This window comes from Haliaeetus albicilla, chromosome 30 (genome assembly GCF_947461875.1).
Source record: "Haliaeetus albicilla chromosome 30, bHalAlb1.1, whole genome shotgun sequence".
NCBI classification, from domain to species: domain Eukaryota; kingdom Metazoa; phylum Chordata; class Aves; order Accipitriformes; family Accipitridae; genus Haliaeetus; species Haliaeetus albicilla.
In genome coordinates, this window is record NC_091512.1 from 2,123,114 (window position 1) to 2,150,143 (window position 27,030).

Below are 27,030 nucleotides of genomic sequence, written 5' to 3' on the forward strand. Positions count from 1 at the left end.
CACACCACTGACACAATGATGATTAACACACCACTTCTTCTTCGCGATGGAAGAGAGGAAGCAGAAGTCTGGTCAGAGTGATATGATCAGAAGTCTGCAGGAACAATTGCAAGAAAGTAAACAGTTGCTGGAGGAGGAAAGGAACCTTGTTAAGGTTTTAACGAAAGAATTGAAGAAGCAAATGATGAGAGAGATGGAGAGAGAGGCGGAGGTAGAAATGCCACCTGCAGAGAAAAAGACACAGCAAATCTATGCTCAGAGGGATTTGCAAAGGGCAAAGGAGACCGTAGAGAGTCCCCCCCCCATGTGTGTCCAGTGATTAAAACAGAGTATATATATGAGGACAGTAGCGATGATTGTCCTCAGGTTATCACTAAAGAAGCCCCATATACAGCAACTGAATTAGCAAAATTGAGGAAAGATTTTTCAAGGATGGCAAAGGAATCTGAGAGAGAGTACATGTGGAGAGTGTCTTTGATGGGAGGAGATGGAATCTTGTTGTCAGAGAAAGAAGCAGAAGGATATTGGGGTCCTGGTGTGTTTCTAACAACTGGCGATTACCGGGCCCCATGGTCACTGACTCAGAGAGCTGCGTATTGGGCTGGAGGGCTGAACCCCATGGAAAGGGGAGATCCCCTTGCCATAACCGGTAGGGTGGATCAGTTAGTGGAAAGTGTGCAAAAGGTGGCATGTATTCAGATGATGTATGACCAGGAGCTCAAGCCCCATCAGGGCTCCCCGATGATGCTGCCTGTGGACCAGAGAGGATGAGTATATCTCTGAGACCAATTGGGATCCAACTACGAGGGACAATTCTAAACACCCTCAATGGAGAAAGGACTACGTCCACTCTGGAGGGGAGGATGTCCCCTGACCTTCGGCGGCCAGGGAGAAAAGTGTGGACATGGGGAGAGGTAGCTCAGGAGTTGACTGACTTTGGGAGAATATTCGGCCCTGTTAGTGGACCTTCTCAAAGAACTGAAAACAAGATCATACGGCGACTTATTGGGCGGCTATTAGCCCCTGGAAGACAGAGGCCCCTAAGTCGACAGGGACTGTGGCAACTAGGGCATCAGAAAGGCGTTCCCCGGGACTTGATGGATGGGCTCTCGACCCAAAGGTTGGAAGAGCTTGTGCAGAATTGGTCAGGGCAAAAGGCTGTTTCCAAACCAACACCTAGTGCCCCACCCTTGATAAACCCTGAGAACAAATTAACTAAAGAGGAGAAGGTGGCGGGAAACTAGATCCTCCGCTCCCTGAAGGTGAGGGGGGAGACGGAGGGTGGATGTTTGTTACACAACTCACCTGCAATACAAAAGGAGATTTACTGATTACTATTGCTGTAGGACCAAAGAAAAGACCGGTGACCTTTTTAGTTGATACTGGGGCACAAATTACCGCGCTAAGGCGAACTGAAGCAGAACGATGTGGGATTTCGGCCCCATCTAAAAATCTGATTGTCTTAAATGCCTTTGGAAAAACACAATCTGTGCCCATGACTCCGGCAAGCCTATGGTTGCCAGGGGAGGAAAATCCAGTCAACACCATGGTGGCCGTAGGATCTTTCCAGATGAACCTTTTAGGTATAGATGTTTTGAAGGGTAGACAGTGGCGTGACACCCAGGGAAACTCATGGTCTTTTGGTGTCCCTCAAATTAGGCAATTGGCCGAAACATCCGGCATGGAGGTGCGTCTATTGCAAGCGGCACCTACCCTTCCCCCTTCCAAACTGACAAATGTTAAACCCTATCCAGTGCCTCTAGGAGCAAGAGAAGGAATTACGCCAGTTCTGGAGGATTTAAAGAAACAAGGGGTTGTAGTTCCTACTCACTCCCCTTTCAACTCCCCAGCATGGCCAGTCCGAAAACCAAATGGCAAATGGAGATTGACAGTAGATTACAGGAGGCTCAATGCCAACACAGGTCCACTGACAGCTGCTGTGCCAAACATTGCTGAATTGATTGCTGCCATTCAGGAACAATCCCACCCTGTCATGGCAACGATTGATGTTAAGGATATGTTTTTTATGGTCCCTTTACAACCTGAGGACCGGGATCGCTTTGCTTTCACCTGGGAAGGACAACAGTACACCTTTACACGACTGCCCCAAGGATACAAGCACTCCCCCACGCTGGCTCACCATGCTCTAGCACGAGAGTTGGAAACAATTCCCATAAAAGCAGAGGTAAAGATCTATCAATATATAGATGATGTGCTCATAGGAGGAAGGCAGATAGAAGAAGTTAGAGAAACCCAGAATGCCATCATCACCCATTTGGAAAGTATAGGGTTGACAATTCCACCTGAGAAGATCCAGACTCCTTCGAGTGAGGTAAAATTCTTAGGAATCTGGTGGAAGGGAGGCATGACTTGTATCCCACCGGATACCCTTTCCTCTCTTGATCAGATCCACATGCCAGAGTCAAAGAAAGACTTACAGCATGCACTAGGGTTGCTTGTGTTTTGGAGAAAACACATTCCTGACTTTTCAATTATTGCTAGACCTCTGTATGATTTGTTGCAGAGGGAATGGACTCAGGTCCATGACGAAGCTTTACAGTTGTTGGTATTTGAAACAAATGCCTATCAGGCTCTTGGTCCCATTCACCCAACAGATCCGGTTCAAATTGAGTGGGGATTTGCCAAGACTGGACTGTCGATCCATTTGTGGCAAAAGGGTCCAGAGGGACCTCTTCGGCCCATTGGGTTTTATTCTCGTAGCTTTAAAGATGCTGAAAAAAGGTACACAACTTGGGAAAAGGGTCTATTTGTAGTTAGTTTAGCTCTGAGAGAAGCCGAACAGACCATCCGGCAACAATCTATAGTGCTCAGAGGTCCATTTAAAGTGATCAAAGCAGTTTTGGCAGGAACGCCACCCCCTGACGGGGTGGCCCAGAGAGCCTCTGTGCGAAAGTGGTATGCACAGATAGAACACTACTGTGAAATCTTCTCCGTATCAGAAGGAGCCGCAAAAGTGTTAAATATACAAGACGAGGTAAACCCAGATAAAGACTCCTCCGAGCTTTTGCCTGTAATAGAAGTAGCTCCTCCGTTTTCTGGACAATTGCAAAATGTCTGGTTCACGGATGCCTCGTCAAAGCGAGAGGGAAAGATTTGGAAATATCGAGCTGTGGCACTTCGAGTAGATACCAAGGAACAGATCATTACCGAAGGGATAGGTAGTGCACAAGTAGGAGAACTAATTGCTGTGTGGAGCGTCTTCCAGCACGAGGCTCAGTCTGCTTCTTCTGTCTATATCTATACTGATTCTTATGCTGTGTTTAAGGGCTGCACTGAGTGGCTTCCATTCTGGGAACAAAACGGGTGGGAGGTCAACAGGATACCTGTATGGCAAAAGGAAAAGTGGCAAGATATTCTCACCATTGCCAGACAAGGGAAATTTGCAGTAGCATGGGTAGCATCTCACCAACCAGATGATGCCCCGGTGAGCCAATGGAATGCTAAAGTGGATGAGCTAGCCCGGCTAGCTCTCCTACAAAGCACCCAGATAGTGGAAAATTGGGAACGCCTGTTGGAATAGCTACAGGTAAAACGGAAACATTCAGGAGTCGAAGACCTCTATTGTGAAGCACAAGCCCGAGGGTGGCCAGTTACCAGGGAAGAATGTAAAACTTGTGTGTCCTCCTGCGAACAGTGCCGCGTCCGTTTGGACAGACACCCGCTGGAGGGTGACCCCCTGCATTTGAGAAAAGGAAAAGGCCTATGGGAGGCTTGGCAGATCGATTATATCAGTCCCTTTCGGAGGTCAGAGGGAAAATACTATATACTGGTAGGTGTAGAGATAGTATCTGGACTAGTACAAGCTAAAGCATGTGCTAAGGCAACAGGAGAAAGCACAATAAAAGCTCTAAAAGAATGGTTTGGAATTTTTCCCAAACCACAGTCAATCCAATCAGATAATGGCTCACATTTCACAGCCAAAGTAGTCCAGGAATGGGCAGCCCAGGAGGGAATTTCGTGGGTGTTCCATACTCTGTATTATCCACAAGCAAATGGAATTGTGGAAAGAACAAATGGTCTGCTAAAACTCTTTCTCAAGCTGCACAAGCCAGGATGGGCTGAGAGAGTGTGGGATGCAGTGACCAGCGTGAATAGTCGCTGGGGGGTAAATGGATGTCCAAAGATCACTGCATTTTGTCCAAAAGCTCCAACAATCATGCCAGCCCCGCATGGTCCTGACCACCCCAGCAACCCATCTCATTTCCCAGGACAACCTGTCCTGGTCGAACTTCCCACAGTGGGCACCGTGCCTCTGGTGTTGGACACACCCCTTAACAAATATACCTGGAAAGCAAAAGATGCCTGTGGAAAAATTCATAAGATTCATACTAGATGGATTGTCCCCTCTTTCTAACCCGAGGAGCGAATTTGTTTCTGTTTCATTTTCAGGGAGAAGCAAGTGCCACAGACGTGCCTGCAGAAGAAGAGAAGCAGACACAATGTTATTTCTAATTATGTTATGTTGGAGATTTACCTATGAAGGTGAAGGGAAGCCAATTCCCCCACCTCCCTTTATCTCATATGATCCCTTTAAGGACAACGAATTTGTCCTGTTAGCAAAAGCTGTAAGCCAAGCCTTTAATCTGAGTCATTGTTGGGTTTGTGGGGGACCTTTAGGGTTGTCAAGTCGGCCATGGACCTCCACCTCCCTCACTCCAGCACAACCTGTAAGCAATTACAGTGAAGCTGACAGTACCACCTGGGATGATGGCGAAACATGGCCAATCCAATTTCCTACTGTGGGTAGATATTGTTTAAATCGCACCCAGAAGGGAGGGGTCAATGTCGGAGAAAGCAGGTGTCAGAGGACACTCACACATCAATTAGTTCACAAAGAGATGGGGGTTTACATATAGATGTGGCTTGATGAAGCCGGACGCAGCAAAGCATTCAAAGGGTTTTGGTCAAACAAAAATGAAACCTTCTCTTTCCGATGGTCTAAAAGCCATGTTTACCGTCAAACTTGTGAGTGGAAGAACAACACTGGTGCCTGGTATTGTACCGGCCAGACAAACAGCAACGGACCAACGGAGTTTTACAGTCCTTTGGGGAATGAGAACACAACTTATTTCCAATTCCCAAAGCCTGCAGCTGGGCCATTTGCCAACAGTGCCAAAGCCAGAAAGGGCCATTATTGGATTTGTGGACATACTGCCTACAAACAACTACCGGCGAATGGGTCAGGGATTTGTTATATAGGGATTATCCGACCTCTGTTTTTCCTACTTCCAGAGGTGGGTGGTCCTCGATTAGGGGTGAGACTATATGATAACCTGGGAAACAAAAGGATTGCACGTAGCAAGAGAGCTGTTGACGTTAAAATAGGTGGAACACAAAGGTGGGGGGAAAATGAGTGGCCCCCTGAAAGAATAACTGAACATTATGGGCCTGCCACTTGGAATCCCAGTGAACCAATATCAGGGGCACGAGAACCGATTTATAATTTGAACTGCATAATTCGACTGCAAGCAGTTTTAGAAATTATTACCAATAAAACTGCTAATGCTATAGACCTTTTAACCCAACAGTCTCGACAGATGCGTACTGCAATCCTTCAACACCGCATGGTTTTGGATTATTTACTAGCTGAAGAGGGAGGAGTATGTGGGAAATTAAATGTTTCTAATTGTTGTTTGGAAATAGACGATGTAGGTGAAGTAGTTCTTCAACTAGCCACAGATATCAGGAAACTAGCCCACGTCCCCGTCCAAACATGGAACGGATGGAACGGCAATCTATGGTCTTGGTTACCTGGAGCACCATGGGTAAAACAGCTTTTGTTTTATCTGCTATGTGCATTTGTCGCTTTGATGTTTGTGCCATGTGCTATTCCTTGTTTTATTCAATTAATCCAACATGTCGTATCAAATATGCAATTTGTACCTGTGGCTTCGCCTGACGGTGCAAAACAGATTCGTGTCATTCGCCAATCAAAGCGCGCGACTGTATCAATTGTTTAGGCGCATGCGCTCTGTGCTGGGACGTGGAACTGCATAAACAACCCCTCGCACTCAGGTTAGTCAGACCACCATTTTAGCTCTGCAGTTAGTCAAAATGTATATTTTCCTTATAGTTAACCTCGCGACAGTTACTGTGTTAGTTATCGCTATATGTATGTCTTGGTCTTGTAAGTGTCCCGGGTGGTTTTGGAATTTTGTGGCGGTTGTTTTGTTGGCCTTTGCTATGTTTTTCCTTGTTGTATGCATGTGTTGGTTTTGTGACGGTCCGCGTCAACCATCTTGTAATTGTACTTGTTCGTATGGACAACCACCTTCTCCCCCTCCCCATTCCGAAAGACCAGGAACACCCTCTTTAGGCCCGGACAAGACTACCTTTTAGTAGACATTGTTATCATTGTTGTTCTCTTATTATGTGTTTAGGTAAAATAGTGGTTAAACATTGTTATATAAGGTTATGGTTTATTTGTTTAAATTTGGCCCAAAATAAGGAACAGCTTTCCCGCTGCGCATGCGGACTCTACCGGCAAACCGCGTGGACTGAGACCATTTTGTAGCATACGCCGGCAAAATGACGGAGTATGACTACGTGTTTGCGTTGATCCCAATTTATTATATAGCCTTTGCATTAATAACGGTTATCTTAATTGTCTTGTTAATACTTCTTTTTTGTCCTTGTAGCTGTTCACCATGCGAATAACCATTGTGTTTGTTTTTTTTTATTGACTTTTTGTAACCCTGAGATTATGCCTTAGTATTGTAGAGTCAGTTGAATTTATAATAGTCAATTGTTATCGTGTGTTAAGTAGATGATGTTAGTTATTGGATAATTGTTAAATGTGTTTTAATGTTGAAGAGTTGGTTAAGTTTAGAATAAGAGTTGATGTTAAATAGATGTTGCTAGTTATTAGATATTGTTTAACCTATTTAGAAATGTTATAAGAAAATTGTCATGATATCATTAATCACGTATATTGTTGCATAATGTAGACCTTTGGTTTTTATTTTTGTTTTATTATGGAGATTTGTTAACTTGGTTATATCGTTGTAGCATGCACCTTTTCCCTCTTTCTCTCTCTCTATACCTTTACTTTCTACGCCACCACGAGGACAGCAATGTCGAGCCACGGGGTGGATGTAAGAGACTGTGTTGGTTTGCTGACACGACATCGCTGCTGCCTCGACATCCTGTTGCTGCAGGGGGGGTACGCACACGATGTCCCCGAAGAAAGCCACCGCATCCGCGACTGCCGAGCTGTGCCTGCCCACAAGTAAAGGTGAGAAACCACCAGGAGCACCTGGGCATGCGCCCATAGAAGAACAGGGGGCGGCACACAGAATAATGAGTTTGGAGAAATGGGTGGACTTTTCTGAGAAATCATGGGGACTGGAACAATAAAAAAGAACTGCATACTCCCCTCCGGTGCGCGAGTGAAAAAAACCTGGACTCTGGAGGACACCAAAAAGGACGGTAACATCTGGGAAGGCACTGGACTGTGAGCTGAGGAACCCGACCCCCCATCACCGGCGTCGGAAGCGACTCAGTGGGACGTTGCTGGCTTCGTGGTGGTGGTAATTAGTCTTGCTACCTCTTCTCTGTTCTCTTGCTTAGGTCTGCCTCTTTTCCTTTTTTCCTCACTTTGTTCTATCGCAGTTATTGGTTGGTGTAGGAAAATAAAAGTTGTAAAGTTGTACAGCATTTGACCTCGTTTGTGTCTTAATCTCGCTCTCGGGACCATTTAACAACCCTCCCCGATATTGGGTCGGGACAGGGTCCCACAGTGTTTTTTTGGGGGGGAGGGTTGTGCAGTCTTGAAGCACACGCAGGCAGGAAAAATTCCTACGTCAGGTGCAAGCACCAAAGCTCTGACACCACATCGACCCGTTATCTGACCATGGTTCAAAAGAGGCATTTTTACCTCACCGCATGCCTTGATTGGGTGGCAAGAGGAGCCTCCCCTCCTGGTGCACCCAGAAGCGTGTCAGCAAAGGAAACACCCCATCATTACGTACAGGGAGGCTGCCACTGTTGACAGCCTCATTCCCCACATGTTTTTGTACTGCATTGTGGTTGGGTGGCAGCCATTTTTTGACACCATCATACCCACATGTTCTCATGCAGTCCTCTGATTGGCTGCCTGCCTGCTTTGGACAAGGAAGTGCTCAGGTATCAAAATATATACCTGTACTACAATATATACATTTTTGGTTTTATATATGTATATATAAGTGACTGTACAAATATGTATAAATATTTTTTAATGTATTTATGAATAGATACTCTATTTTAAATATATCTACCCCTCTATACACATATATACGTGCATACGTTTATATGTATATGTATTTGTATATATATAAACATGTATAAATCCAGAGAAATTAAATATATATAGCCATTATAACATAGGTATGAAATGGATAAAACCTTTAATAACAGCTAATGGAATGAACAATTAGAGTTTACCTGTGAACAGAAAGAAAAGTACAAGGGTGGGTCGAGGTCCCCCACTTTACCAGGCTGCAGAAGAAGTCCAGACATGTCTGGGTTGGGGGGAACTTCAAGAGGGTGGGGAGGACACAGACAAGGTGGGACATGCCCGAGGGCTATGGCCCCCTCCTAGGAGGTCACCAAGGAGCCCTCAGTGCAAGTCCTGTTAACATACAAAGAAGAGCCCAGTCCCATGAACTGGCCTAGGAGGCCCCCACATCCCAGCCCAGCCCAACAGGATGGCCATGCAGGGTTGCTGGGGAAGACTCTGAGCTTTCCTCGGTGCTGCAAGGCACAGGCAACGCCATCTGCAAACATGGAAAAGCAGGGCAAAATGCCAGCTTCAGAAGAATGCGTGCATGGGCACAATATGGAAAAGACCCAAAGAGGATCTCAAAAAAGATGATGTGGATGAGAGGAGCTAGCCAGTGACCCCAGGAACTGCAAAGTGGCTTTTGAGGTTCCAAGCAGAGAGGGACGGTGGTAGTGGGGAACTCCCTTTCCCCATGGGGTTGTGGGGGATCTCACAGCTACCTGTAAGACCACTGTGGGGTGCAGACTGGTGCTATACACATTTCCTTGTCCTTCGGTTGACAACCTGATTGAATGTTTCAAACAGCTCTGTCTGACACAGAGGGGAGAGGTCAGGAGCGTGCTGGCACTTGTCCAGGTCCACCTGAGCCACACCAGCCAAATCCAGTAGGCTGTGTGTACGTCCTGTCAAAGGATGGGGAAGGGGGTGGTGACGGTGGATGTAAATGTATTGAATCCTGTAGGACCTGAGCAGGATGTAAATGGGAGGGAATAAGGTGTGAAGATTGTACTGGGTCTGGCTGGGATGGCGTTAATTTTCTTGTTAGCAGACCCTATGGTGCTGAGCTTTGCCTTGGTGGTCAAAAGAGTGTTGACCGATAACACACTGACATTGTAGCTACTGCTGAGCAGTGCTTGCACAGCATCAAGGCCTTCTCTGTTCCTCACTTTGCCCCGACAGCGAGGAGACTGGGGGTGGCAAGAGGCGGGGAGGGGACAAAGTCAGGACAGCTGACCCCAATGGACCAAAGGGATATTCCACACCATATGACGTCATAGTCAGCAATAGAACTAGGGGAGTGCTGGGCGTTCTTCAAAGTAGAAGAGGTAATCCACTTATTAAACTGTCTTTATCTCAACTCATGAGATTTTTTTTCTCGCTTTTGTCCTTCCCCATCCTACTGGTGAGCAAGTGACTGGGTGGAGGCTGCCACATGGGGTCACCCCACCAGACAAGCACACAGAAAATAGGCTGGTATGTGCTTGTGAGGTCATTGGTGCCTGAATAGATCATACGATGGGAGCTGGCACAAGGCTTGTGTAAGTGGTTGTGAGATTACTGATACCTGACAGGGAAAGATTACTGAGTAGCTGATAGGCCAAGAGTAGGGGTGTGGCTTGTGTCAGAGCTTGTGAGGTCACTCGTGCCTTTGCATCTCACAGGCAAGCAGATAGCAAGTAGGTGGATATTTGGTGGCCAGCTCACTGGTGCCTGAGTAGCTGATAGGCAAGAGGGAGACATGTGGCTTGGGTATGTACTTGTGTTGTGACTCTGGGCTGAAGAGCTGATAGGCCAGGACCAAGTGCATGGCCCTTATAGGTTCTTGTAAGGTCACCGGAGACAGAGTACTGCACCAGCAAGTACCTGGCAAATGGGTGTACACGTACATGGGAGGTCACTGGTGCCTGAGTAGCTGATAGAGCAGGAGCTGGCCCATGGCTTGTGTCTGTGCTTATGAGGTCACTCATGCCTGAGTAGCTCATAGGCCTGGAGTAAGCCAATGGCACGTGTAGGTGCTGCTGTTGTCACTGCTGCCTGAGTAGCTGATAGGGCAGGAGCAGGCCCCTAGTTTGTGTTGGTTGTTTTGAGGTCATTGGTGTCTGAATAGCTGATGGGCCAGGAACAGGCCCATGTCAGATGCAGATACTATGACGTCACCTGTGGCTGAGTAGCTGATAGGCTAGGAGTAGGCACATGGCTGTGTATGGATGAACTTGTGATGTCACTGGTGCCTGGAGAGCTGATAGGCCAGGAGCTGGCACGTAGCTTGGGTAGGTGCTTCGGTGTCACCAAAATAGTATTCAGACCACGACCAAACACGGCTTTTTGGAAGAACCATCGTTAGCAGAAGTCCATACACCACGCACACAGTTGTGGCACTGTAACTCAGGCACACGCAGTGGTGGCAGTAGGAGGGGTGTGAGGTCACTGTCAGTATAAGTCATGAGCACACAGTGGTGGCCATGGGAGGATGGCAGTGTTCACGTCACCCATAGCACCCCAAGGCTGTGGGGCTCGGTGCAGGGTGGCCGTGTGCTGTCACAAGGGCATCAGAGGGGACGGGATCCGCCTGGCCCTGTCACTGCGAGGCCGAAGGAGCAGCCCCTGCAGCCCTGGCTGGAGCAGTCGGGGTAGGGGTGGGTCGGGGGCACCGCAGGGATGTGCCTGGGCACGGTGCCAGGAGGAAACCACAGACTTCCTCCAGAGCGCAGGGAGCGCTGCGAGGCCACGTGGGCTGTGGTTTGTGCACCTGCAGGCTGCAGCTCCCAACTCTCCTGCAGGGAATAACGGCCCCTTGGTGACATGCCGAGAGTCAGGGATGTGTCTGAGCCTCTGGGCTGCATGTCTGCTGCCGGGACAGAGACATGTCCCAGCTTCAGCTCATTGGAAGCGACCTTCCGTGGAGCTCTCCAGGGAGGGACGGGTGAGCCAGCGCTGCTGGGATGGGGCTCTGGCCTGGGCTAAGGGCCTTTCCCAGCTGCTGCTCCCAGCAGAGCGGGGTCTGCAGCAGGGGCAGGGGCTGTTTCCTTCCCTTCCTGACACAGCCCCCACTGCAGTCTCAGCCCTGTGATTCCCATGGCACAGGGGTGGCTGGACACTCACACCTGAGGCTCTTGGATGTGCCCAGAATAAAAGATGCTCAGTGCTCCTAGTCCACACGGCACGGTTCAGGGGGTGAAAAACTTGTTTCCCCCCCACAACTGACCCTGTCTTGTGACAGCCCTCCAGCACAGTGACGTGACACCTGTAGCGGAGCCATCTCTCATATATGGTCATGAATGGTGCTGGAGAAGTTCATTGGAGGGCTGGGCTGTGTCGGAGGGGAGATCGCTCCCGATAATGTCTAAAAAGGTGCTGCTGCTTCGATTGGCTCCTCCTGTAGCTGGGCTGGCATCTGCAGAGATATATTGCCCTCCCGTCGTCATTGTCCCCATGAGTCCCCAGGAGCCGTGGCAGGGAATTTAACGTAGCAGGGATGTTCTGGCAGGGCAGGAGGCTCAGGATGGGCACCGAGGGACTCCTGTCCCCTCAGATGCTGTGGCTGCTCCTCTGGGTACAGCTGTGCAGGGGTAAGTGCCAACTCCTTTGTTCCACAGCCCAGGGCCAGCAGGTACCAGTGTGGTCATTGGGATTTGCCTGGGAATGGGGTTTCTTTGCAGGTGCTACTGAGATGAGGGGCAGAAGGTGCTCAGGTCCATGGACCCTGTGCCTTTCCCTGTGCCCATCTCGGTGGGTGAGAATATCTCCTTTTCCAGGGCTCCAGTGTTCAGGGCAGCCTGTGCCTGGCTGGATTCATAGACAACCTGTCCTGGGGTACCCCTTTGGCATCCCCTCTTCCCCAGCACTGTACCTCTGGAGCTGGTGGTGGCCTAGCTGGTGATGGCAGTACCCAGAGATGCCCAGGGCACTGCGGAGCTCTAGGGTACCTCAGAGGGATTGTGTGCTGCTCACTGCCCCCTTGGTCCAGGGGACCCCTGACCCCATGAGAGCGGTTTGGACCCCACAGAGAGAAGGGGACCGGGGCATCTAGAGTAGAGAGGCATCCTTCCTGGGGAGCTTGGTCCAGTGTAGGGACTGGGCTGACACCAGGGGCGAGGAGGGGACACAGGTTGGGGGATCCTCAGAATCATCTCAGTGCTCCCTGGGGGTGGGGGTGTGTTTGGATGGTGCTGGGGCAGGCACAGGCTGGTGCTGGAAGCTGCAGGCCTGCGTACATGGAGCTGTTGAGGGGGTGCTGGGCTGGGGAGTAGCGGGTTCTCAGTGCAGCGCTGGGCAGTGTGTGTGGAAGTGTGGATGGGGGGGCAGGTGGCTGTTGCCGTGGGAGGCCTTGTGCAGTGGGATGGTGAGTGACCCAGCTGGGCTGGAACTGGACACCCACAGCCTTGTGCAGCCCGTGGGGATAGAAGGGACCCCTGCACTGCACCAGGGACAGCCTGGAGGGGAGAGGGCTCCTACCCTTTGAATCGGCCCAGGTTGGGGGTTCCCCCAGACCTGCAGTGCTGAGGTTTGGCACTCTCCTGACCCATCCCCTGCTGGTGTTTGAAGGGGCTGCAGAGGTGAGGCTGGTGAATGGCGGCAGGCGCTGTGCTGGGAGAGTGGAGGTGAAACACAATAGCAAGTGGGGGACGGTGTGTGGTGACTACTGGAGCATGAACGATGCGGCAGTGGTTTGTAAGCAGCTGGGCTGTGGGTCTGCTGTTGGAGCTCCTCAGTATGGACACTTTGGGCCAGGATCTGGCCCCATTTGGATGGATGATGTTGGCTGTAATGGCACCGAGTCTGCCCTGTCTGACTGCGAACACAAAGGATGGGGTGAAAATAACTGTGAACACATTCACGATGCTGGAGTGACATGTTCAGGTAAGTGGACAGCACGTTCTTCACCTTTGGGTCTGGGATCGGGGAAGGGACCATGGGTGTGCCCTCAGGGAGCAACAAGTGGACACCAGAGCAGGGCCCAGTGATGCTGACCTAATTGCCAGGCTGGGACTGTCATTGCTGATGTCCCCAGTCCTTTGGGAAGGCCCAGAGGGAGCCTACCCCAAGGTGAACTGTCCTTGCCAGAGTGTCTCAGTCACCCTCAGTCAGTGTCTTGGGCTGCAGATGAGTCCTCCATCCCTGCCCTGGGCTGTCCATTGGGCTTCATTGATCTCCACCCATTCTGCCAGTTTGCAGCCAACAATGCTGAGGGTCCCTGTGCTGGAAACACCTGGGGGCACTTGCTCAGCACTCCACGCTTTGGAGGAATGGCATGAGATGGCTGATCCTCCTGGGTCATTCCCCTTCACAGGCATGATTACCTCAACTGAATCAAATGGGCTTTTCAGAGAGGATGAGTGCTGGGCCCTGGGGAATGGAGCAGGGTGGCCACAAAGCCCTTCACTGCCTCTGCCCACCCAGGGCTCGGCTGTGTGGACCAGCATTTGCGAGGGTTAGGAGCTTGGCAGCTGCTTGACTCTGGCTGCTTCCTCCTGCACCACTGCATGCACAGGCTGGTACTGAGACATCCCTGGGGCTGTGAATAGTCCTGTGGGGACACAGCCCCACACAGGCAGCACTGCCCCACTGCCCAAACCCTCCTGCCTGCCCATGGTTCCCCGTGCTGCCCCATGAAACAGGGTCTTTGCCAGCACTTACTGGCTCTGATCTGTGCCTGCTGTTACTGTCGGTGCCAGCGTGAGGCCAGGGCGGCAGGCAAGTCTCCTGCCTCTCTACCTGGCTGTCGGCTTGGGACCTGTGCACCTCCAGGCAGAGCGCTATGTCCCTGGCTGAGGAAAGCCCCTCCAAGCAGCCATTGGAGGGGTCTGAACAGGCACCAGGCATGATAGCAGCTGCACCATTTCTCTGCTCTGTGACATCTTCACCTAACAGGAATCTCCCAGCATGCCAGAACATCCCTGGGAGCAAGGTGCATTTCTGGCTACATGAAAGTGATGGTCCTGCCTGGTCCCAAGCTCTGCAGGGGCTGAGCAGGCTGCAGCAGTCTTTATCATCTGGGCCAGTTCTCCTGGATCCAAACTGTGGACGCTACTGCAGTGCTTGGGGGACCATGCCAGGCAGTGCAGGGCACCCTGTACAGCAGCAGTTTGTCTGAGTGGTGCCTGGTGCTGTGACAGACACATACCCTCGAGTGCTGTGATGGTGTAGAGATGGGGTGCGTGGGGGTCTGGATGTGCCTGTGTCACCAACAACCCCCCAACAACTTCCTCTGGGATGTGCAATGGGCAGTTTGGTCACAGCTTGCTTGGAGGTGATGTGGGACGTGGGCATTTAACTGCCAGAGGGCTCTGGGAACTCCCAGTTGTTATGGGTTTTTTCCAGAATTTGTCCGGCTGGTGGAAGGGAAGAGCCGCTGCTCAGGACGTGTGGAGATCCATGACAGGGACCAGTGGAAAACTGTCTGTGATTCACACTTTGGTCCCAAAGCTGCTGATGTGGTCTGCAGGGAGTTGCAGTGTGGAGTGGCCCTGCCTGTCAGTGGGCCAGCTCACTTTGGAGAAGGGGTCAGTCCCATCTGGGATGGAGAGCTGCAGTGTGTGGGCAATGAATCCCGCCTCATCTCCTGCCGCAGAGGGTCTTCCAGGGAGCGGCCCTGCACCCACACAAACAGCGCTGTTGTCACCTGCACACGTAAGGACTCGGGGACGGGTGCTGAACACTTGGGTGAGCTCCAGCCTGAGTGGGGGCAGGTTGTGCCTGTTGAGACAAGGGAAGTGGGCTATCTGTTCCCACAGGCTGGCAGAGAGGTGACCTTCCTGGGGGATCCTACACAGGGCAGGGCTGGGCTGCTGCCCAAGGACAAGGAGGGGTCATGTGGTGGGAGGACTCAGTGGGATCATTGTGTTGTTCCACAGAGGACACAGAAAGGCCTGAAGGCAGAGGATAAGCTGGGAGGAGGGCAGGGCAGGTTGTGGTCCGGGGGAGCTGGGGGCTTTGGGAAGAAGCATCAGTGTGTGCTTGGGGGAACCTTGGTGGGGTAGGTCTCTTCTCAGGGTGCTGGCAGGGGAGGAGCAGGTGCCCTAGGTGGGCATGGGCCAGGGGCAGGTGGCAACTGGCTGTTGGGGTAGAAGGAGGTGCCAAAGGCTGTGGGGCCACAAATGACCCAGCAGGGCCAGAACTGCAGACCCCCAGCCTTGCAGCACCCATGAGGATAGAAGGGACCCCTGCCCTGCCCGGGGGACAGACTTGGAGGGGAGAGGGCTCCCACCGGGGCACCTCTGATGCCACCCGGGCAGGGGTTCCCCCAGACGCACACTGCTGGGGCTTGGCACTGCTCTAACTGGTCCTGTGTCAGTGTTTGAAGGTGCTGTGGAGGTGAGGCTGGCAGATGGTGGCAGGCGCTGTGCTGGGAGAGTGGAGGTGAAACAACAGGGCCAGTGGGGGACAGTCTGTGATGACTACTGGAACATGAACAATGCAGCAGTGGTTTGTAAGCAGCTGGGCTGTGGGTCTGCTGTGGGAGCTCCTCAGTATGGACACTTTGGGCCAGGATCTGGCCCCATTTGGATGGATGGTGTTGGCTGTAATGGCACCGAGTCTGCCCTGTCTGACTGCAAACATAGAGGATGGGGTGAACATGACTGTGTTCACAGTGAGGATGCTGGAGTGACATGTTCAGGTAAGTGGACAGCCTGTTCCTCCCCTTTGGGTCTGAGATTGGGGAAGGGACCATGGCTGTGCCCTCAGGGAGCAACAAGTGGACACCAGAGCAGGGCCCAGTGATGCTGACCTAATTGCCAGGCTGGGACTGTCATTGCTGATGTCCCCAGTCCTTGGGGAAGGCCCAGAGGGAGCCTACCCACTGCATGCCCAGGCTGGTACTGAGATGTCCCTGAGGCTGTGAGTAGTCCTGTGGGGATATGACCCTGTGCATGCAGTAGTGACCCACTGTCCAAGCCCTCCTGCCTGCCCATGGTTCCCCACACTGCCCCATGACATGGGGCCTTTGGCAGCAGTTACTGATCCTCATTTGTGCCTGCTGGTCTCTGAGAGTTGGCATGGGCCCAGTGGGATTATCCTCGCCTTCTGTCCGGCCATCCATCTGGGTTGTGGACACCTTCAGGCAGAGCACGGTGTCCCTGTCTGAGAACACCCTCCCCCCAAGCAGACATCAGAGGGATCTGAACAGGCACCAGGCATGATGGCAGCTGCACCATTTCTGTTCTCTCTGACATCTTCCACCTAAAAGGAGCCTTCCAACACCCCAGGAACACCCCTGGGATCAAGGGGTGCTTCTGGTTGCATCAGGGGGATGGTCCTGCCTGGTCCCAAGCTCTGCAGGGGCTGAGCAGGCTGCAGCAGTCATTATCATCTGGGCCAGTTCTCCTGGATCAAACTGCTCACATTACGGTGGTTCTGGGGGGACCATGCCAGGCCACGCGGGGGACCTTGTGTGGGAGCACTTTGTCTAAGCAGTACCTGTGGCTGTGAGTCTGTGACAGACACATACCCTCAAGTGCTCTGATGCTGTAGAGATGGGGTGCATGGGGGTCTGGATGTGCCTGTGTCACCAACACTTCCCCAACAGCTTCCTCTGAAATGTGCAAAGGAGAGTTTGGTCATGGCTTGCTTGGAGATGATGCAGGATGTGGACATTTAACTGCCAGAGGGCTCTGGGAACTCCAAGTTGTTATGTTTTTTTCCAGGATTTGTCCGGCTGGTGGAAGGGAAGAGCCGCTGCTCAGGACATGTGGAGATCCATGACGGGGACCAGTGGAAAACTGTCTGTGATTCACATTTTAGTCCCAAAGCTGCTGATGTGGTCTGCAGGGAGTTGCAGTGTGGCGTGGCCCTGCCTGTCAGTGGGCCAGCTCACTTTGGAGAAGGGGTCAGTCCCATCTGGGATGGAGAGCTGCAGTGTGTGGGCAATGAATCCCGCCTCATCTCCTGCCACAGAGGGTCCTCCAGGGACCAGCCCTGCACACACACGAACAGCGCTGTTGTCACCTGCACACGTAAGGACTCAGGGAGGGGTGTTGTACACCAGGGCTGTGCCAGGGGTTAGGGAACAGAGCAAGGACCGTGCTGGGCCAGGTGTGAGGACAGGAGGGATGATGGGATTGTCTGCAGCATGAAAATAGTGCAGAAGAAGAAGAAAGGCATGCTGTCCCTCTGGCCTCTCCGCCAGCTACTGAGGGTACATGAGCACCAATCCACCCTCCCTCCTCCTCCTCTGTCCCCAGAATACACAGGATTCAAGCTGGTGAACGGCAGCACAGCGTGTGCAGGGAGGGTAGAGGTCCAGGTCTTGGGGACCTGGGGGACTCTCTGTGCCTCCCGCTGGGATCTCTCGGATGCCCATGTTCTCTGTCGTCAACTCAACTGTGGGTTTGCTGAGTCCATTCCTGGAGGAGAGCATTTTGGGAGAGGGACTGGCCCTGTCTGGAGAGACTCATTCCACTGTGATGGGACAGAAGCCCATCTGGGACAGTGCCCAGTGATCACCCTGGGGGCCTCACCATGTTCCCATGGGAACAACGCTGCTGTCATTTGCTCAGGTGAGTGCTGGAAAAATGCTGCATAACTCCATTTGCCCTTTGTGTGTCATGTGGCCACACAAAGCAGTGATCCCACAGCAGTGCAAGGCTGAATTTCTCCCTGGAGAAACCCTGGCTTCCCCAGGAGCCATCTGGAGGGCTTTTCCTGCTCAGAGTGACCGCTATACTTTGGGAGAGCTGAGGGCTGAACGGAGGCAGGCATCTGCCCCCAGGGCAGTGGCATAGGCCCCATCACCATCACCAGGCCTGGGCTCCTCCGTTCTCCTACTGTGGGAAAAGCCCAGAGCAGGGCTGCAGGCCTGTGCTCCATCCCTCTGGCTGCAGACAACTGCATCCCATCCCCAGAGAGAGCTCTGCAGAGCCTCATCCCACCACCCAGGAAGCAGGTGCCCGGCTGCCCCCAGCAGCAGCAGATTTTGCCCTCGCTTCCCGTCAGCAAAAGGCTCAATCTTGTTGTGTTTGGGCGGAAAATCCCCCCCTCCCACTGCTCCCTGAAGGATGCCATGCTCCCTGGTGCCACCAATGGCTGTGGCATCTCTGCTCTCCCCAGGCTCAGCCAGCTTTGCATCCCTGCGGCTGGTGGGTGGAGAGAGCCAGTGCGACGGACGAGTGGAGATCTTCCAGCATGGGACATGGGGCAGAGTCCTGGATGACCAGTGGGACGTGCAGGAGGCCAGTGTGGTGTGCCGGCAGCTGCGGTGTGGAGAGGCAGGGACAGCCTACAACCCCCCAAAGCCTGAGCGAGGGACGGGTCCCGTGGGGCTGCGAGGGGTCCGGTGCACAGGGCATGAGGCCAGCCTGGCCTTCTGCAACACCTCCCTGCTCGAGAGTGCACCGGCGGCAGGGGTAGCAGAGGATGTGGGAGTCATTTGCTGGGGTGAGCGGCGCTGCACGGGCACCCCAGGTGATGGGGTGGGTGGGCAGCCGGCCCCTAACAGCAACTGGGGTTTCTACCCACTACAGGGAGCCGGAGGGTCCGGCTGGTGAATGGGACCGGGCGCTGTGCTGGGAGAGTGGAGATCTACTCCCAGGGCATCTGGGGGACTGTCTGTGATGATGGCTGGGACCTGTCTGATGCCACCGTCATTTGTCACCAGCTGGGCTGTGGAGGGGCAGTGGAGGCAGCCGGCTCTGCTCAGTTCGGGGAAGGCTCCGGGCAGATCTGGCTGGATGGCGTGAACTGCTCTGGGGCCGAAGCTGCTCTCTGGGACTGCCCTGCCAGGCCCTGGGGGCAGCACGACTGCGGGCACAAAGAGGATGCCGGAGTCGTCTGCTCAGGTCTGTGCCAAGAGCTGTAGTGGGAGCCTGGCTCCCATGGAGGCCAGGACACAAGGAGAGATGGGCATGGCCAAGGCTGTCCCTGGCTGCCTCTGAGCTCCTGTCCGAGCATGTCCTGTGGATACCCATGCACGGGTACCCTCAGTCCCACTGAGGGTCCCTGGGGAGCTCAGCCATCCCCGAGGGTTTGCAGGAAGGGCAGGGGTGTCTGTCCATCAGGGGCTTCTCTCTACCTTTGGGTGCAAGGGGGACGTACTGGCCATGGCCTTACCCAGCTGTGGGCCTGGGGGGTGCAGAGGTGTCCTGGCTCCCACTGCCCCAGACCAGCCTGTTCCCCCTTGGTGCCTTTCCTCCCAGAGTTCATGGCCCTGAGGCTGGAGAACAGTGATGGCTGCTCCGGGCGCCTGCAGGTTTTCTACAACGGAACATGGGGCAGCATTTGCTCCAACTCGATGACTCTCGACACGGTGTTGCTGGCATGCAAGGAGCTGGGCTGTGGGGACGGAGGATCCCTGGAAACGCAGCTGCCTTATGGAAGGGTGTCTGGCCCTACATGGCTGGATAAGGTGCGGTGTGGGGAGAAAACCAGCTCCTTCTGGCAGTGTCCCTCTGCTCCCTGGAACCCACAGTCATGTGAAGACCCACGAGAAGAGATCCACATCACCTGCAATGGTAACTCTGAGCCACCTGGGCACCCCAGTGTCACTCTAGCTCCTGCTCCCTGTTGAGCACAGCCAAATGCGGAAAAAGAGCTTGGAGGGGCTTTTCCTTTCCATGTCAGTCCCTTCTGCTGCTGGTGGCAGAAAAGCGATCACAGCCACACACGTCCAGCAGCAGTTGCCACCCAGGTTGCCAGCAGCGCCTGGGGGAGGCAGAGGCATCTCCAGGTGAGGTCTCAGAAGAGACCAGACAGGGTTCAGAAGAGCCTTCCCTCCATAGACATGCTCCTGCTGCTCTGTTAAACTGGGACCTTTTGGGGCCGAGCAGTTGGGGTCCCCTCACAGTCCTGTGCGTGTCCCATGAATGACCAGGGTTCAGTTGCTGCTGTGATCGAGATGGCAGAGGGAGGCACAAGCAGAGGTCAGTCCTGCTCTCTTCTGCACAATCTCCCGAACCAGCCCTTTCACCACAGTGTTTCCTTCTTCAGGGAGACGCCCAGAAATGCCCTCGATCCCACTGGCCCCGTGCCCCAACTCCACGAGGTGCACAGGTAGGGAGCTGCTCCTCTGTGGATGCTTCTTGTCTGGCAGGGCTCTGCCTGCTGTCTCTGTGCCATGGGAGGTCTTTGCCTTCTCCAGACAGGGAGAAGATTCGTGCCGTGGGAGGTGAGGACAGGTGCTCGGGCAGAGTGGAGGTCTGGCACCGTGGCTCTTGGGGGACGGTGTGCGACGACTCCTGGGACATGCGGGATGCTGAGGTGGCGTGCAGGCAGCTGGGCTGTGGCCCCGCGGTGTCTGCCCTGCATGAGGCTGCGTTTGGGGAGGGGACGGGCCCCATCTGGCTGGAGCAGGTGGAGTGCCGTGGGACAGAGCCGTCTCTGCAGGACTGCTGGGCCCGGCCTGGGGATGGTGGTGCTTGCCGGCATAAGGAAGATGCTGCTGTGAACTGCTCAGGTGAGTGGCACGGATAGGACCCCTTGCTCAGGTATTAGCAGGGAGCTGGGGAAGACCTTTTGCTGCCTTGGTCCTGCCATGGCCCCTGACCTCCCAAGAGCAAGAACATTCCTGTGGAGTGCAGGAGCCTGGTGCCAAGTGGGGAGCAGCCTTGGTGGAACTGGATGTGTTCTGGCCATTGCCCATGGGGCCCTGCAGCCCCAGGGTTATCCCCTGGGCTATCTGTGCCATCCTGCCTGCCACCCGGAGCAGAGGCACTGAGCCTTTTCCCGGCCTCTCTTTCTAGCACTATAGGAGAGGCAATTTGGGTGGGATGTGTCAGGGACATCCATAGACACACACACGGTGTGTTGGGGAGGAGGCTCCCTGGTACCCGCACACCCACCCTCTCAGCCCAGCTCTCCTTTTCCTCCTCTGCAGCTACACCCAGGACAGCAGCATCCCCACCCCGAGCAGGTAACTTGTCTTCCCCCCGGGTCTGGGTATCCCCAGGGCCAGACTGTGACCCACAGCTGGGTGGAAGGGGCTCCTTGTTGGTGTGTGAAACTCCCAGGAGAAGGCACTGGTCTAGTGGTGAGGGGGCTAGGGAAGGTTGTAATTTACTCATCAGGGTAGCAGCTTCTCCATCGCTCATCCCTGGGGCCCTCCATCCCCTGCTGCCTTGTGTGATGGGGGTCAGGAATGGTGCTTTTTCCCCCTCACCCAGGCCTGCTGCTGGCCTTTCCATATTCTTGCCCACACAGAATCCCCCCAGGGCAGTCTGAGTGGCAGCGGGAGATTCTCAGTGCCCATGATCATCTGCATCATCCTGGGGGTCCTTCTCTGCCTGCTCCTGGCCCTCCTGGCTGGGCAAGCACTAAGCACCAGGGCTGGGCGCAGAGGTTGGTCTTTCCACAGTGGTCCCAGGGGAAGATAGATATCTCCTGGAAGGGCTGCAGGGTGTCAGTGTGGGGCACAGACAGAGCTGGGGGGATGAGACTCTGTGCTGCCACCTGTCCCATGCACCATCCCATTGACTGCCTGGCCGTGGGGCACCAGCAGCAAGGGGTGGAGAGAAACCAGAGGTGGGGGGAGGTAGCGATGTGGGGAGGAGAGAAATGGCAGAAATGGCAGAGCGGGGCTGGGAGATATGTGAGCAGAGAGGAGATGGCCAAGGCTGGCAGTGCTCTGGGTAGTGCTGGGGATGCTCTGGGACAAGGGAGATGATGGGAGGAGTGCAGGGTATCAGGGTCCAACCCCGTGGTGTTAGGCCCCCAGGCTGTCCCCTCTGCCCAGCCCTGCGTACCCCCTGGCAGGACATGGGCCCTACTCTAGACCCATGGGGCAGATAGGGGAAAGCTCCAGGTGGAGCGGAAACATGGGAGATGCTTCAGGGTCAGACAAGGGGTGCATGACCCTGGGGCCAGAGGGGCATGAGCATTGTCTCCGAAAGGATGATGCGAGGGTGACACTGCCCCAGATAATCTCCACAGTGATGTTGCCCTCACTGGGGATGTGGCAGCTGTGCCTGGACAGTGCAGTGGGGCTGCGCCATCGACCCACTCCTGGGCTGGCCCAAGGAACAGGTTAGGGAGAGCGCAGTGTGATCCCATTGCCCCTCTGCCTGTCCCTGTGCCAGCCCTGCCTCTGTCCCCAGGCTCCAGGAGTGCTCAGGAGATGTTCCCTGAGGCTGTGTACGAGGAGATCAGTTACAGCCCAGTGTGGGAGAAGCAGGCGAGGTTTGGTCGCTCAGGTGGGTGTGGGTCCTCCCTGGACGTACATCTATCTGCAGGACCCTTTCCCCTGGCCCCAACCCAGGGCTGATTCCCTGAAGCCCCCAGCCCATTGTGATGCTGGGGCCATGTGGTCTGTGGGGACAGCATCCAGGTCCTGGCCTGGGAGGGGAGCTTTCTCCCAACCAGCTTTGCCTGTCCCGCTGGACATCCCCTCTCCTCCTGCCCCTGCACCTCATGTGACATGCGTGGAGTGAAGGAAAGGGCTGTCCTAGGGCAGCTCTGTGAGCACCTTTGAGACAGAGTTTGCCCCAGGGAGGCAGGGTGAATTCCCAGCCCTTCTCCCCATGCAGCCCCAGCTCTGTGGGTCCCCCTTCCCCAGCAGCACTGACCACGAGCCAGGTCAGTGGGGCTCACTTCATAATACCCACTGTGCATCTCTCCAGGCTCCTATTTAGAGGAGTCCCTGACCCAGCTGCAGTCCTACCCTGGGGTCAGCGAGGAGGAGGATGGTCTGGGATCAGTGCCAGGTAACAGAGGCAAGAAGGAGTTGATCTCCCTGAAGACATGTGATGGACAGAGGTGTCACTCAGTGTCACCGCTGGAGATGGGGAGGACATGGGGGTCTCCTGTGGTGCTGCCAATACCCGTGTCTCAGCCCTGTGTCCCTGCACATCTTCCCTCTGCTGTGCAGGATGTATCTTCTGACTGTCACCAGCTCCCCTCTCTTTTCAGATGTTCTTGTCCCACCCAGAGGTGACCCAGCAGATGGTTATGATGATGCCAGGGAGGTTTCTGATCCCGCGGAGGATGTTGCCCCTGGGCAGGGAGAGAGTGAAATGCCCAGGGAGCCTGAGGAGGGAGCAGAGCCCAGGGATGCACCCAGAGGTGAGAGGGAAATTTAGCACTGCTGGTTCCTGGGGTGCCATCCATGGTGCCACCCAAGTCACTGCTGTCCTGAGACCCCAGCCTCCTGGGAAGGGGGAACCTGTCCCAGGCGTTTTCCTTGGAGGGACTAGGGGTGGGAGAAGGAGCTGAATGTGGTGACGAGCAGGGAGGAAGATGATCTACAGACCCCATGGGGCGAACTGCATTGTCCTGCCTTGCTGCTTGCAGGGACCAGCTTGCACTCCTGGAGAAGTGCTGGGGTCCCTGGAGCTGAAGGAGACACGTGGCCCCTGTCCCTGGGGAGCATGGGCTATGATGATGCTGAAGAGGTGTCTCTGGCACATCCCCCTGAGGACACAATGGCTGTGACACTGGAGCTCTGTGCACAACAGTCCCCGAGCCCAAGGCCATGAGAGCCCATCCCTGCTGTGCAGCTGCGTGCAGCCAGGAGGGAGAAGAGGTCTGTGGAGCTGGGAGAGCTGCGAGCACCAGGGAACCATCTCCCTTGTCCCACGGGCAACAGAAACCGCCTGGAGTTTCCTCTATTTTTATTCCCATTTTTATGCTGTGCCTCATCTTTGTTCATAATAGAACAGCTGTGTTCAGCTTTGACCCAGAGCTGGTGCTTGCCTGCCCAAGTGTCAGGGCATCTTCCTGAGGCTGGTCAGGAGGAGCAGAGAACAAAGTCATGGAAGTGGGGAAATGGGCATGTCTCAGGGACAGCAGGCTTGGGGTCAGGCTGTGAAGCAGTGAGAGCCCATGGTCGCTGGGGAATAATCCTGCTGACAGAGACATTTCCATCCTACTGGCCACAGGCAGTTTCTAGTCAAAATGGCTCTCTGATAGGTTCCGTGATGCACCTCAGTTTGAGCACCCATTTCCTCGCCCTAGGGTTTCCCAGCTGCTCTTTACCCCAGGCAGGGCCTGAGCCGTGCTGGTCCCACAGTGCAGAGGCCATGACAGAGCTGCCGTGTCAGGGTAAGCCCTGGGCTGTGGCCCCACAGAAGTGAGCCCTGAGTTGGCCGCAGTGCCCTGAACATCCCAGCCAGCCCCAGGGGGGAACATGGCCCATGGATTACCTCCCACCATGGTTAGGAGGCATCTCTGCTCCCCACTGCCCCAGCACAAGGTGCAGAGCTGCTTTCTGGGATACACAGGGCTGGGATTCCCTCTCCTCATGCTCTGCCAGGACCCCAGTCTCCATGGGCTGCTCCTGCTGCCTTGGGCCCTCGCAGACCCTGAGCACTCTTGTCAAGGCACTGAGCTGCCTTCTTCCTGAGCAGAGGCTGTAAGGCGCCACAGCAGCCCTGGGACCCCCTCCTCCTGCTCTCCTCCAGCCCCCACCCCTGCCCTCCTGCTGCTTCACCAGGGATGTCAGTTTGGGTTTGTGTCAGGGCAGTACTTGTGTGCAGGCACAGAAGAGAGGGAAGCAACGGTGATGGGGGCACCTTTCCCCCAGCACTGTTGGAGGGCTGGGGGGATGAAGAAAAGATCCCCAGGAGATGTATGCTGCAGCCAGAAGCCTTGGTCCAGTCCCTGGCCTGGAGAAGGGCTCATCTGGCAGGATCCTCACGTGGGCACATTTCCATGGCAGAGGAGATTTTGTGTCCCTCCCCTAAAAGAGGCACTGCTGGGAGCTTAGCCAGGGTCCTTCTCCCTTGGCTGTGGCTTTCGCCTGCCCCAGCGCCCATGGGCAGAGAAACTTCTTACGTAGCAGCCAGGCGGGGGGAAGGGTTTGACACCTGGGCAGGACCTGGCAACCCAAACCACCCTCCCTGGTCCTGCTGGTGGGTCTCAACACCCCTCCGGCACTTCCCCAAAAGGCTTCTCTGCTGCGGGCTGGAAGGTGCATTGGCTGTCTGTGGCAGGGTTCCATGTGGGAAGTTGCTGGAGCTCAGTACTGCTGCAAGCAGCAGGATCTGGCCCTAGAGGAGAAGCGGGGAGGAGGTGGCTGTCACCAGCACCCTCTCCCACTTCAGCATTGCCCCATTCCCTGCTGGGAGCTCCTCCACCCCTGTGGTGATCCTGGGGGGATATGGGAGAAGCCCAGGCACACACATCCCTCTGCCCCATATCCCAGAGCCTTCCTGCTGGCAGACCCCATGGGAGAGCAGCGTTCCCAGGGTGAGACCCCCATGGTGATGGTGATGATGAGTGCCCCCATGGGCACTGCAAACACAACATCCATCCCCTGGAAAACTCCCATGGGGGCAAGCTCCAGCCCTGCATCTCAGAGAAAGAAGGTATAAAAGTGAAGTAAAGAAGAAGGGGGGATTGTCATCTTCTGAACACAGGATGGTGGGGGCTATGGACAGTATGGACACTGACATGCAGACTCAAGGTGCTCCAAGTGGGGACTGGGGAGAGGAACCCAGCGCCTGTCCTGTGACACCTCGCTGCCAGCTCTGCCCTCCCACAGGTGTAATATTTCTCCCTTACTCTGGCACCTGGCAGACATTTTCCTCTTCCTCCTGGGGGAGATGAGCCACAGGCCTGTGTGTGCTTGAGGGGGGCAGCACGCCTGAGCAGGAAGAGCCTGTTTCATGGCATCTGGGGACCTGAACAGTCTGGCATTGCAGGCTGGGTCCATTCTCTGCAGCAAAGCAAGATTGTTGCTGTACCCCAAATCTGTGGTTGTTCCTGCAGCTCCCGAGGACCTGCCTGAGCGGGGGTCACAGTGAGACCCCCAAGTCTCAGCACTGCAACCCCCATGCTGGGCAGAGCTTGGCTGTTTAAAGCCCATAGGAGAACAGCCTTATTTTTTTGAGTTTTGGCTCACCAGGGTGCTGGGCACCCTGCAGTGAGAATCCATGTCTCATGCCCCATTTTGATTGTGGGGGTTATTGCCAGAGGAGCAGCCGAGGCACCATCTCCTGGCCCTCACTGCCTGTGCACAGCTGTGGACAGACCTGTGACTCCCTGATCCTACCAGCACAGGGTGGACGGAGTCACCACACACCCCAGGAGCAAGAGGTGGGCACCGGCCCCACCAGTCCCACCTCTGCAGGGCTATGCCTGACCTCAGCAGATCCAGGTTCCCTGAGCTGAGGGTCTGCTCAAGCCAGTGGCGATGGTGGAAGGAAGACTCCAGCTGAGAGTCCCACAGCCCTGCCCAGCTCACAGCCAAGCCCTTGGTGGGCAGGGCAGGCCCACAGGGCCTGGAGAGGAGCAGTGCCCAAGCTCCAGCCCACACCTGCCTGAGGCTGGGCAGTCAGGGCAAAAGCACCACCCCTGGAGATGCCAGGGATTGAACCCAGGACCTCCCACATGCGAAGCGGGCGCTCTTCCACTGAGCTACATCCCCTTGATGCCTGCTAGTAGGAGAGACGCTCTTCTCCTGTGATGTGTCTATGACAAGGGGAACAGTCTGTGCACCATCGAGAATGGCAAAGAGGAGAGAGACAGGGTCTTTGCAGAGACCCCCTCAAAGGAGAGATGCCAAGTGCTGTGGAGCAGGGAAGGAGGGATGGCTGGAGACCACCCCAAAGAAGCACTGAATGGAGAGTCCTGTCCAGGGGAAGGCTGGGGGCTTGCAGTGCAAGAGGAAGGCTCATTCTAACCTGCAGATCTGCAGCTACAGTGCACGGGCAGTGCTCTGGCAAGAGGTGAAGGAGCAAGTTGGGCCACGGCAGGCTGGAAGAAGGCAGGCAGGCAGTCTCTGCAAAAATCTACAGGAGAAAATCGTTGCTGAAGCCCGGGGTTGAACCAGGGACCTTTAGATCTTCAGTCTAACGCTCTCCCAGCTGAGCTACTTCAGC

General features: G+C 54.6%; 1 protein-coding gene and 2 non-coding genes across 3 annotated transcripts; 1 reads left to right on the forward strand and 2 right to left on the reverse strand.

The window, feature by feature from the left end:
- The first annotated feature begins 46 nt into the window (after positions 1-46).
- On the forward strand, positions 47-24,282 carry LOC138682994 (scavenger receptor cysteine-rich type 1 protein M130-like). The gene is given in 21 exon segments (XM_069774514.1): positions 47-286; positions 1,660-1,687; positions 1,851-3,445; positions 12,315-12,437; positions 12,757-13,144; positions 14,606-14,914; positions 15,579-15,902; positions 16,930-17,238; positions 17,467-17,781; positions 18,332-18,658; positions 18,745-19,059; positions 19,417-19,731; positions 20,207-20,269; positions 20,358-20,672; positions 21,093-21,128; positions 21,416-21,553; positions 22,309-22,404; positions 22,831-22,914; positions 23,120-23,272; positions 23,501-23,788; positions 24,164-24,282. Coding segments are annotated over 21 exon segments (5,880 nt in total).
- Positions 24,283-26,504: 2,222 nt separating this feature from the next.
- Positions 26,505-26,576, reverse strand: TRNAA-CGC (transfer RNA alanine (anticodon CGC)). The gene has a single exon. It is a non-coding gene; the product is annotated as a tRNA-Ala (tRNA).
- Positions 26,577-26,957: 381 nt separating this feature from the next.
- Positions 26,958-27,030, reverse strand: TRNAF-GAA (transfer RNA phenylalanine (anticodon GAA)). The gene has a single exon. It is a non-coding gene; the product is annotated as a tRNA-Phe (tRNA).